The following is a 13,538-nucleotide window of genomic DNA, read 5'->3' as shown; positions in this document are numbered from 1 at the left end:
ATTTCTGCTAGAGGCCCTGCAATTTCTTCCCTAACTTCCCATAATGTCCTGGGATACACTTGATGGAGTCCTGGAGATTTATCCACCTTCATGTTTTCTAAAACCTCCAGCACATCATCTTCTGTAATGTGAACTGTTTTCAAAACATCAGTATTTATTCCCCCGAGTTTTCTACCCTCCATTTCTTTCTCCACAGTAAAAACTGACATGAAATATTTATTTAGTATCTCTCCCATTTCCTGAGGTTCAACACAACGACAATCTCATTGATCTTTAAGGGTCCTGTTCTCTCTCCAGTTACTCTTTTGCTCTTAAATGTACTTCTAGAATCTCTTCGGATTATCCTTCACCTTATCTACCAAGACTCTCTCATATCCCCTCTTTGACCTTCTGATTTCCCTCTTAAGAATGCCCCTACACTCTTTATACCCTTCAAAAGATTCATTTGATCCCAGTTGTCTACATCTAATATGTGATTCTTTCTTATTCTTGATTCAATATCTTTATTTTTCCAATGTTCCCTTCTCTTACCAGCCTTATCCTTCACTCTAACAGGAACATAATGCCTCTGAACTCTAGTTATCACACTTTTGAAAAGCCCCAACTTAGTCACCCCTTTAGCTATGAACAGTCTTGTCAATCAACTTTTGAAAGTTCTTATCTCATACCATCTGCCTTATTCCAATTGAAAACTAATTTTTATGAAAGGCTTATCCTTTTCAATAACTATTTTAAAATGAATAGAATTATGACCACTAGCTCCAATGTGGCATTAAGGTGCTGCATAAAAGGTACAAGATAGGGCTTCAATTAATTATTATTTTCATTCATGTCTTGATGGAGGAGGTAAAAAGTGCATCCAAATTTGCTGACGATACAAAAATAGGAGGTGGGGAACATGTTGTGACAGGGCATAAGGAATCTGCTAGAGAATACAGATAGGTTGAGTGAGCAGGCAAACATTTGGAAGATGGAGTTTAGTTTAGGAATGTGTGAGATCATTGCACTTCAGTAGGAAGAATCAAAAGGCAGACTGTCACTTAAACGGAAAGACTCTAAAAACATACAACAGGGAAAGATGTGAGTGATATTGTACATGAAATACAAAACTTTAACATGGAAGTACAGAAAGTAATGAAGAAGGCAAATGGAATTTTGGACTTTATTGCTAGGGAGTTTAGAGTTTAAAAACAGAAAGTCTTGACACAGCTGTACAGGGTGTTGGTGAGGCCACACCTAAAGTACTGTGAATAGTTTGGTCCCTGCATTTGAGAAAGGATATACTGGCATTAGAGGCAGTTCAAAAGGGATTCACTAGGCTGATACCTGGGAAGAAGGGGTTGACTTAAAGAACTGCTGAAACTGCCTTTATTCATTAAATTTTAGAAGAAAGACAGATGATCTTGTCGAAACAGACATGATTCGGAGGGAGCTTGTCTGTGTAGAAGGAGGTTGAGGAGAAGCTTTTACTAATGGGAGAATAAAGAGACACTCATTTAAAACTGAGATGCAAATAAATTTCTTCTCCCAGAGGTTAGTGAATGTCTGGAATTCTCTATCCCAGAATTTGTGAATGGTGAAAGTGCTGAAGAGGAGGTAGATAGATTTTTGAAATATGAGGCCTGGGGCAGACCGGCGGTGAACTTGTTGAACGGCACAGCAGGCTTGAGGGGCCAAATAGCCTACTCGCTCCCCTATTTCTTACGTTCTTAAGATCTCCAGACACATTCCACATATTTCTTACAATAAAAAGCCCTCTTAAGGAGATGGTTCTACTAAAAGTAAGTGCCACCCAAATTTGAAATTATTACCTCAGCACACTCACATTGTTCTCCTTATTTTGACATATTCCTGGTAACTGAAACCAGTTACTAAGAATTATGATTCACAGGAAATGAAAACACAGAAATGTTCCCGGCCTGCGTTGCTACAACTATTTTAAATTGCGATGGTAACTGTCAAATAAAAGAAGTTACCGCCAGAGGGAACAAGCCTTGAAATATGCATCATTGCATACTCCCTGCCCTGGCCACTGACATGGGGAAGCTATTCAAAACAACAGATCTCAGCCCAAGAAGCAGCAAGAACTTACTACAGAGCGGAAAGGTTGAAAGAAGCGGTCATCTCAGATTGATAGAGTTGACCCGATATAAACCAGGCAATCAAAGTGAAGATGCAATTAGCTGCTAGGTTTGTCTGTCCCATACTTAACTTTCCTGGTGCATGTGCAAAGGAGGGATGATCACTTAGCAACATAAACTTATTTACCAAAGGTCAGTGACTCAACAAGTGTGACTAATCACACAGAGGAAGAAGTTATCGAAAATATCGTGGAAGTCAGGTGGACTGCTAAAAGGCAGGAAACATGCAGCAAAAACAATTTCAAAAACAATGTCAATATATTTACGCTTGGAGGGGGGAAAGATATCAGTTAGTTTGGGGTTTCTTTGCCTGAACTTTACAAGCAGCTGTCAACCTATTTAAAAAAAAACATTCACTATGAACCACTGTCCCCTCTAGTTAAAGTTATGATCTGCATGAATCTTATGTTTCTGGTCAGACCACATTTAGAATATTGTGAGCAATTTTGGGCCCCATACCTCAGGAAGGACCAGGGGAGGTTTGTGAGAATGATCCTAGAAATGAAAGACTTAGCATGCGAGGAACGTTCGAGGATGCGGGGTCAATACTCAAGGGCGTTTAGAATGATATTGCAGGGGGGGTGGGGTCTAGTTGAAAATTACAGAATACTGAAAGGCCTGGACAGAGTGGACATTGGGAAGATGTTTCCATTAGCAGAACAGTCTAGGACCCAAAGGCACAGCCTTAGAGTAAAAGGGAAGACCCTTCAGGATGGAGCTGAGGGGAAACTTCTTCATCCAGAGCATGGTGAATCTATGAAATTCATTGCCACAGGAGGCTGTGGAGGCCAGATTATTGAGTATATTTTAGATAGAGATAGACAGGTTCTTGATTGTTAAAGGAATCAAAGGTTATGGTGAAAAGGCGCGAGAATGGGGTTGAGGAACCTATCAGCTACGATTGAATGGCACAGTAGACTCGATGGGCCGAATGGTCTAAGTTCTGCTCCTATGTCTTGCGGTCTTCTGTTAGGCAGGATTTGAAAGAATTTACAAGAATAATTGTTATAATTGTCTCCTGTCAAGGGCACAGATAGGAGCTTGGAGAAAAGATTTGTAGCTTGGGTTGTGGATGAGGTTGTAAACTTGCTCGCCGAGCCGGTGTGTTTGATTGCAGACGTGTCATCACCCTGCTAGGTAACATCATCAGTGCACCTCCGGTGAAGCACTGATGTTCTGTCCTGCTTGTTAATTATATGCCTCAGTTTGCTGGGGTGGTTGGTATCACTTCCATTTCTGTTTTTCAGTGGTTTGTATGTCAGGTCCAGTTCAATGTGTTTGTTGATGGAGTTCCGGTTGGAATGCCAGGCCTCCAGGAATTCCCTGGCATGTGTCTGTTCGGCTTGTGCTGTTATGGATGTGTTGTCCCAGTCGAATTTGTGTCCTTCTTTGTCCATAGGTATTGAGACCAGTGAGAATTGGTCTTGTCTCTTGGTGGCTAGTTGGTGTTCATGTATCTTATTGTCAGTTTTCTTCCAGCTTGGCCTATGTAGTATTTCTCACAGTCCTTGCATGTTATTTTGTATATTACGTTAATTTTATTGGTTGTGGTTATGGGATCCTTTATGTTCGTCAGTAGCTGTCGCAGGGTGGTTGTTGGTTTGTGGGCTACCCTGATACCTAGGGGTCTGGGTAGTCTTGTGGTCATCTCTGATATGTCCCTGTCACAGTAGGGTGACTAGTGTGTTTGGCCGTGTTGTGTGTCTTCTTGTTGTGGTCTGTTGCAGAGGTAATGGCAGATTGTGCTTTTAGGTATCCATTCCTTTTAAAAACTCCATACAAGTGCTCCTGTTCTGCTTTGCACAATTCCGGCTTGGTGCAGTGTTTATGGCCCGTTTGAATAATTATCATAGATTATCATAGAATCCCTACAGTGTGGAAACAGGCCCTTCGGCCCAACAAGTCCACACCGACCCTCAGAGCATCCCACCCAGACCAATCCCACTATAACCCACCTAATCTACACATCCCTGGACACTATGGGCAATTTAGCATGGCCAATCCACCTAACCTGCACATCTTTGGACTGTAGGAGGAAACCCACACGGACATGGGGAGAATGTGCAAACTCCACACAGACAGTCGCCCAAGGGTGGAATCAAACCCAGGTCACTGGCGCTGTGAGGCAGCAGTGCTAACCACTGAGCTACCGCGCCGCCCTTTTGTTCTTCTGTTCAGAACAAGCATAGAAAGCATTGAGCTTGTCAGGTAGGGAGGTACTGTTGCATGCGATTCTGTTCGACTTTGCTTTGTATGTCCTGATGCAACTCCGTTTATGGGTGTTGAGGTGGTTGCTGGAGTAATTAAGTATCTGGTCTGTACGTGTGGTCTTTCTGTATATGCTAGTCTGGAGTTCTCCATTGTTCTTACATTCTACCATTATATCTAGGAAGGGTAGTCTAGTATATATGGTTCATTAGAAAAGACAGACAAGACCAAGCCAGACAACGAAGTAACTCTGAAGAACTAAACTACATTTATTTCAATGGAAGGAGTCTTACAAGTAAGGCAAATGAATGCAGGGCAGGCTTGGAAACATGGAATTGGGATGTCATAGCTATTACAGAAACTAGGCTGAGAGATGGACAGGACTGGCAGCTCAATGCTTTGGGTTTCAGATGCTTTAGGAAGGATAGAAAGGGAGGCGAAAGAGGAGGGGCTGGCAATTTTGATTAAGGAAAGCATTATTGCTGTGACTAGAGATGATATTTCCGAAAAATCATCCGGTGAAATATAGGGATTGAAATTAGAAATAAGAAAAGAATGATCACCTTGATGGGATTTTACTATAGCCCCGCCCCCAGTAGTCAGAGGGGGACCGAGGAACAAGTATGTAGACAGATCTCAGATATATGTAACAATAATAAGGGTGTAATAGTAGGTGATATTAATTTTCCAAACATTGACTGGACTACCATAGAGTTGAAGGTTTGGATGGTGAAGAATTTGTTAAATATGTTCAAGAAAATTTGCTTGGATAATAAGGCAGGGCGAGTGCCTGAAGTGATATTAGGGGAACACTCTGGGTCTAGCGAACATAATTCTATTAGTTTTAAAATAGTTATGGAAAAGGATAAGCCTTCCATAAAAAGTTTTTAATAGCAGTAAGAAAAAATTTAACGGTGTGAGGGAAGAACTTTCAAAAGTTGATTGGAGTAGACTGCTCACAGGTGAAGGGATTTCTGATAAGTGTGATAATGGGAGTTCAGAGTCATTATGTTCCTGTTAGCGTGAAAGGTAAGACTGGTAGGATTAGGGAACAATGGATGAATAAAGATATTGAAGTTTTAGTCAAGAATAAAAAAAAAAATCATATTTGGTGCAGACAACGTGATTCAAATGAATCCCTTGACCAGTATAAAAAGAGTGTAGGGGTATTCAGTACTGGATCCACTTTGTTTGTCATTTATATAAATGATTTAGATGACAATATTGAAAGCATGTTTACTAAGTTTGCAAATGACACCAAAATTGGTGGCAGAGTGGACAGTGAAAAAGCTTACCTAAGATTACAAAGGGATCTTGATCAATTGGGTCAATGGATTGAATGAATGTCCTTTATTGTCAGGTGCATGCAATATAAAATACAGTGTACTGTCACTCCTACATAAGCACCAGTCACAGAATAAAACAAAAATAAAAAGAAGTGGCAGACAGAGTTTAATTTGGGTAAATGTGAGGTACTGCGTTTTGGTCAAACAAACAAGGGCAGGGCACATACCATTAAAAGTAGGACCTTGGTTGGTGTTGCAGGACTGAGAGACCTAGGGGTTCAGCTTCACAATTCTTGCCGAGCTATGGACCAAATGGTGAAAAGTGTGATGAGGTTAGTGACTCATTTTTTACCAGTTAGAACAGATATGCTGGGCCAAGTGGCCTTTCTCTGCACCATAAACTTTCTAAGATTCTGTTCTATCTTGTTTTTAGGAGGTCTAATTGTCATGAAGGTGATCACAGAAGATCAGAGAAAACCATCCATCCTTTGATTGTGAATAAGATATTGTGTAATGCACAATGTATTACTTGGGCCACTAAATTGGAATCAAATGCCACTACCTGCATATCACGTCAGGAAATCAGGAAATTCTCCTGAAGCCTATAGCAGTACTGCACTGATACACCTGCCTGTATTAATCATGTGCTCAAGTTAGAGGTGAGAGTGCTACCACTGAGCCAAGGTTGATACCTTGCAGACAAAATAATTTATAATGTGAGGGAGAAAAGTGACAAAGATGTGATACTAGGCTGAGTGGTGTGCTACATACAGTTGCAAGATTTGGAACAAAAATACATTTATATGTTTGATACAAGCTCAATCAATTGTTGTCAAGTTAGAGCATTATTAAACATCCTTAAAGTTATTTATCATACAAAATTAATTAGGGAATCTATTCCCTATCCTGGTCAGTATTCCCTCTTTCCAGATTAACAACAATAAAACTGACATAATGCATATGATTCTTTACATTGAAGAATGACCAAAGTGATACTATCTTCAGTTCTGAAGAAGGGTCGCTGGACCCAAAACGTTATCTCTGCTTTCTCTCCAGAGATGCTACCAGACCTACAGAGGTTTTCGTGCAATATCTGTTTCCAAAGCTGGGAAATAGTTCAAGGCCAGGATCGATCCTTAGTTGACATTGTAGGTAATGGTGTGGGAGCAGGAACCATTACAAGTGATTTTCCGACAATGAGGAGAGTTGCAAACGAACTAGAGAAAGGTATGCTCAGGGTTAAGGCAGCGGGAAACTTTGGAGAAAGTCTGTGTGGAATGCATTTGGCATGATTCACATAAGCAATTTTAGCTGATGAGAGCAAGTCCCAATCATTCTTTACATGGCCCGGGCAAATCTGGCAATGGATGACTACACCATAGCTGTTAAGGTCTGCATTCCATGGATGTAGTGGAGCAGCTGGATGATAGAGAGGGTGATGGTTTTATTGGGTCTTTGGCAGTAAAGTTCAAAGAATTAGTGCAATTAAGCAAATCAGAACCTGTAGAAATATTATGGAAAATGGAGGGCAAAAGTTTAGAAGGTTAGGTAGCTGGAATTTTCAAAGTGCAGTTTTAAGTGAATTGGGGGTTAGATTTTGCCAGAAGGGAATTTTTGTCTCTTTTTGAAGATTGTGTGACTGTCTCAGAAGGCAATGGAGACAAGGCTATTGAATATTTTCAAGGTGGATTCTTGTCAAGCAAAGGAATGTAAGGTTATTGGAGGCAGATGGAAAAGTGGAATTCAAAATACAAATCAAATGAACTCTGATTTTATGAAATGAAGGAGCATGCTTTAAGTGCCAAATGGTCTACTTCTACTTTTTCTACAAACATACATCAATAGTAGTAGTTTTGGAGAAGTAAAGAGGATAGAAGTAAAATGTAATAGCAGAAGTGAAAAGAGAAAGATAGGCTCGGTCTTGAAACTTGAGAGCAAATCACTAAATTTTCTCTTGCTGCTAAGGGCATTTTACGGTAAATGTGTGTTGGTATCTTACATGGCAGTCTTGAATAATCGTGAGATTAAGTCCCACTGCAAGTCTTCAGCACATAATTGAGGCTGATGTATCACTGCATTACTGAGGAATGCTGCACTGTTGAAGATGCCAACTAAGGTAAATGTTCAATATCACAAAGTAATCCATTTGCTATGAAGTATTTTGGACATCAGAAGCAAATAAATGGTGTTATATAAATACAAGTTCTTTGCATAAAGGATCTTCAGGCTGGAACAGAAATACTAATGAGTATCAATTCATTGAATAACACTGAACTAATGTTGCTTGAACAGAAATTGGAAGATTGTGGAGGAAAAAGGAGAAGAGCAAAAACCATAGCAGATCATAATCACCCCTCACCTTGTGCGACATTTTTGTACATAAATAGACGTACCATAATGTCTGGCACAAAGCTGCATTTCACATTCAGGTTGGCACCAGGAGTCAATAGGACGAACATTAGTTGGGAGATATTGGGAGACATTGCCAATCAGAATTGAATGTTGTAGATTTAGGACCAATTGGTAGTTGCTGGCACAAACAAACAAGAAACATCCCTTGATTTAGTCAGGATCAGATTCACTGGCATAGCTAAATCATAGTCAGAAAAGCATTGCTGTTGTGTCCCATGTAAAACCACCTGTTTCTCAATCCATTCAAAACCGCATGTTCCATGTTTTAATGAAATACGAGAAATTTTGAAGAGTCAATGGCTTATTTTTAAGCTAAGATTTGCATGCAGGGAGCATACCTTATGATTCTGTACAGATGGTTTCTCGGATACAGCACACTTCCAACATCCTCTAGGACTTTTCCACTTACGAACATTTGGCAGCATTGGCTGATTCAATTCTGCACAGAACTGCAAAAGAGAAATTTTGATTGGGGCATAAAGCCTCTGAGCATGTTTGACATTAAAGCTATATTTCAGCAGTTTTTTTAAAAACTCCAGCAAAATTTGATCTTTTCTGATTTCACATTGAAGTCTGTCAAGTGCATACTAAAAAATGCAATGAAACAGTTAACAGTGCTCCATGCGCATAAGTACATGGAGATTGTTGTTGAATGAATTGTACTTGTCCTAGATTCTACAGTCACAGTAATAATAGAAAGGACTGAACTAATAGCTGTTAGCTTTATTTTGTCCGTAAGCCGTTGGTCAACAAATAATTCAAACAATTTACTGTAGAAATACTTTATTCATCCCAGATAGGAACATAGCTCATAACCTCTTTCTTCAGAACAATTAGGGAGGAACATTAATACTGGCTTAGCTAGTCATACCCGTGAACAAACAATAAAATGTGACATAATTAATTGGAGAACCTGTGTTTCCAATCTAAAACAGGAAAAAAAAACTTACATTTATATCATACATTTCACAATCTCAAGATATCCTAAAACATTTTACAGGCAATGCAGAATTTTTTTTAAATGGAGTCCCTGTTACAACGTAGGAAATTGGAAGGCAAACACTGCACAGCAAATTCCTACAGATAGCTATGAAAAAATGAGCAGGTATTGCTTTAGTAATGGTGTTGAGGTATAAGACCAAGGGAGAACTCCATTGTTCTCCCTTAAATGCTTGCATGGAATATTTCACATCCACCTGAAAGGGCTGACAGAACTTTGACTTTATCTGTCATCCAAATGATGTTTTAAGACCAAGTACAGCACGTTTCTCTCAGCACTGCACAGCAGTGTCAGCCTAAATTTTATGTTTACGTTTCTGGAGTGGAATTGAACCATTAACCTCCTATCTCGGAGGGAAGAATGTAACAACTCAGACACAGCACCAAATTATTATGATCCACAGATTGGATTAGGGTTGCCAACTCCAAGTAAAGCTATTCCAAAAGATTTTATTCTCTACACATAAATATATAATCCATTGACCTATGTTCAATAAAGCCATTCATATTTATTTCTATGTGGTTGCTTGGCAACCAATTACCATCAGCTGATAGTTGTGTTAGAGCGCTGACACCGATTCCTCTTTTTAGGGTGAATTTTCCCTAGCTACTGCCTTGCTGAAGCGTATTAAGGTAATGCGTATTCTGAGGGACCCATTCGAAATAGCTACAGTAACCATTTGACTGGATTTGACACCAAAGATGTGATGTCCATTCTGGTGATTTCCTCAAGATGCTTCTGAACAGGAGTCATTAAGAAATGTGGAATGTTCCTTGATGTGTACAGACATAATGATTTAGTATCCTTCTTTAAGCAGATAATATAGCCAGTGTTGAGTTTCCTTAATCCTGTGAACAAATTTAGGATGCTCCATCTTAAAGGAACTTGTACTCCAGTGTTGTTCAAGTTCTTCAATCTTTAGAATAAAATTAAGAGCATAATACACCTTCCTGCCCATGAAAGAGGTTATCTGATTATAAATTGCCAATGCATTCTCTATTAATATGATACAGTTTATGCTGCAGTTTTACTTATAGTGTACATTTAATGTTAGGAGTTATTCTACCTGGATCATGTAGCCCCATATCTATGGGTTGTAACTTCTGTTTCCTCAGCTATGGTATTTGATCTGATATGACAATAACACTAACCTCTGCATCAAGCTTAAAATTACTGAGATAACCATTTACATAAACTGGTCCTGTGAAACTCAAGTCAGTTGAATTACCAATTACCCCAATTATTGTCTCACAATGAAGCAATTCTGTATCTTTAGAGCTGTTTTCTTGAAGATCCCCAATTCGGTGTTCTATTTGGCCCATCTCTGATATTAAATCTTTGTGACAGCATTATTTTTCCTACTTTGTCTTCTTAATGCAATCAATCATTTATTCTCCTTCCTTTAAAGTGGAGTTAAATTGTGCAGTATCGAAATGCTGCTGTATTTCTGGCTTTAAAGCTTTTAATCCTGTAATAAGCCAGTATTGGTTTAATCTCTTTGCTTGGAAGACTTCTACTTCTATAAATAGCAATGCCACTTTATTTTCATAGTTTTGTGAGCTTTTAAATTGCAATATTGGAATTCTGTAGTATTTTTCTTTTTAAGCTTTAAGTTCTGTATTGTTATATCATTTTATTCTAATATAGTTTTAAATTTTATAACATACGTACTGTACTTTTCTGTAATTTGTTGTATTAACCTGCGCTGTTAAATAGAGGGTCTGACTGCCTTTTTGCAGTTTCTCACCTTCTGCAGCAAAAATAAAGTATGTCCGCTTTTTTATGGGTAAAGTGGATACTTGCCCATCCTTCACAAACTAAATTACAACAGATTTCCCCTTCCATGATTTTGCATTAAAATTTTATGACTGCTGTTTAATAAATTTTCCCAAAATGTCTCATTCTACTCACAATTTTAAAAGTCTACAATCTTCTTTTGTTAAACTCTGTCTGCTTTATCTTTTTAATTGTCCTTTAGTCACATTACATTTTCCCACAATGTTTCTGATGTTACTACCTTGGTATAAATTAAATCTAGTGACCTTGACTTCCTAACTGTAATTATGTCTATTTTTATTCATTCATTGGATGAAGGTGCTGCTGGCTGGGCCAGCATTTATTGCCCAGAGGGAAGTTAAGAGTCAACCATATCGCTGAGGGTCTGGAATCACATGCAGGCCAGACCAGGTGAGGATGGTAATTTTCCTTCCATAAAGGATATTAGTGAGATAGGTGAGTTTTCCCGACAATCGATTCATGGTCGTCACTAGACTCTTACATCCAAAATTTTATTGAATTCAAATTCCATCATCTGCTGTGGCAGGATTTCAACCTAGGTCCCCAAAACATTACCTAGGTCGCTGGATTAACAGCTCAGCAATAATACCACAAGGCCATCGCCTTCCTCACTGGTGTGCATGCTGTACGGCAGCAACACTCATTGTGAAAGGCAAGTGTTCTTTACCTAACTTTCATATTTTCCAACCCGGGTCCTTTGCACATTAGATTCGATCAAATAAGTTTCAGGTCATATACGGCAAAAATTAGCTATGCTGCAGCAGCTTGGAAAAGCAAATTGGAACTTTGGGTCTTAAACCAGCAAATGTCCTCAATACAAAAGTGAAAGCTATAAAAGTTATACGCAGATGGTCAATCTTACTTTAATAGGTTAGGTAATAATCAAACTAAAGGAAAGCACTATAGATGCTGGAGATCTGAATAAGCCCATAAGATGTAGAAGTAGGCCATTCAGCCCATTCAATGGGATCATGACTGATCTGATCACCCTCTACACCACTTTCTTTCCTTTTCCCCCATTATCCTCGATTCCCTCACTGATTAAAATTCTGTCCTTCTCATCCTTGAATATGCTTAATGATCCAGCCTTGATAGTCCTCTATGATAAAGAATTCCACAAATTCACTACGTTCTGAAAGAAGGAATTCCTCCTCGTCATTTTATCTTAAATGTGCAATCCTTCATTTTGAGATTCTGTGCTCTGGCCCTAGACTCTCCCACAAATACTCAACTTCATATTCCCTGTCAAATCCCTTTCAAATCTTGTGTGTTTCAGTAAGGCCACCTCTCCTCCTTTTAAACACCAACTAGTACAGGCCCAACCTTCTCAACCTGTCTTCATAAGGCAGTCCCTCTAAACCCGAGATCAACCTAATGAACTTCCTCCAATGCGGGTGCATCTTTCCATAGATAAGGGGACTAAAACTTTTCACAGTATGCTAGCTGCAAGTCTGACTAGTGCCTTATGTAGTTTGAGCAAAACCTCCTTATTTTCATACTCCACTCCCTTTCAAATAAAGGCCTACATTCCATTTGCCTTCCTAATTAAATAAAGCTAACTTTTTGTGAATTATGCACAAGGACCCAAAATCTCTGTGTTGTAGCTTTCTGCTGTCTTTTGCCTTTTAAATAATATTCAGCTCCTCTTCTTCCTGCCAAAGTGCATAACCTCACATTTTCCCATATTTCCTAACTATCCTTTTTTTTGCCCATTCTAGTTATTTTAACCACTTGCCTTCGCACTTATTTTTGTGCCTTCCTCCAACTTCACTTTCCTCATCCAAGTCATTAGTATATATTGTAAATAACTGTGGCCCCAGCATTAATCTCTGTGGCATTCCAGTTACAGGTTGCCTTCCTGAAAATGTTCTGTCTTTTTTTTTTCGGAGTAGCTAACTAATTGATTACCAACTATTTCTGCATTTTCCAATATTGCACAGATATCACTGCCATGGCATGACTTTAGAATTTAGTGCCAAAGAATGAATGACAAAAATTAGAGCTCTCGCAATCATGAGTAATTGGGTTTGAATGGTGCAATAGGTAACTGCTGAACAAAACCTCTGGTGCTGAAAAAATAATTTTGCAGGTGTAAAAAGTTATTCCCTCAGAAGAAAATTAATATTGCACCACTTTTTTTAAAATTTAGAGCCTCTGCTGTTTGCTCTGCTCAAAGAGAGCACAGATTTTCCTGTATAACATACCATACTGGATCAGACATCTGACAATTAGAAAATGCCATTGTCAATTCTCTCAGCAACTATTTGTGTTGTGAATAGTAAAGCTATTCCTTCTCCATTCTCACCAAATCGAGTTATTTAAAATCTCTGCAGACACTTTGACCTCTGCAGTTTTAAATTTATAACCTGCTGTATCTTCTCATTTGAACACAAGTGGCTTTAGAACCAGTGTCAGGCAGATTTCTAGACAGATTAAAAGCCATGCAAACTTTTCTGTATAGCAGGAGCAGAATAAAATACACCAACTCTGAATATCTGCAACCAGTCAGTGCACAGCTCCACAAGAAAACCTATCAAGGGTGATAACATGCACTTCAACTCAGCGGCAATACGTAGTATTGTGCACACAAACCAAAATAACAAGGAATAATCCAGAGATAGTAGGAACTGCAGATGCTGGAGAATCCGAGACAACAAGGTGCAGGGCTGGATGAACACAGCAGGCCAAGCAGCA

At 39.0% G+C, this 13,538-nt stretch overlaps 1 protein-coding gene across 1 annotated transcript in view; it reads right to left on the bottom strand.

Annotated features, from left to right (window-relative positions):
• LOC109921968 (endonuclease/exonuclease/phosphatase family domain-containing protein 1-like) overlaps positions 1 to 13,538 on the bottom strand; it is a 62,566-nt gene that overhangs the window by 27,039 nt on the left and 21,989 nt on the right. The window contains exon 3 of the mRNA XM_048608929.1: positions 8,386 to 8,496. Within this exon, the coding sequence (XP_048464886.1) occupies positions 8,386 to 8,496 (111 nt within the window). The remainder of the gene's footprint in view (positions 1 to 8,385; positions 8,497 to 13,538) is intronic.

The sequence above is a fragment of the Rhincodon typus genome, chromosome 2 (assembly GCF_021869965.1).
Source record: "Rhincodon typus isolate 14 chromosome 2, sRhiTyp1.1, whole genome shotgun sequence".
In the NCBI taxonomy this organism is placed as follows: domain Eukaryota; kingdom Metazoa; phylum Chordata; class Chondrichthyes; order Orectolobiformes; family Rhincodontidae; genus Rhincodon; species Rhincodon typus.
Note: the sequence above shows the minus strand (reverse complement) of the source record. Positions and strands in the feature narration are given on the sequence as shown.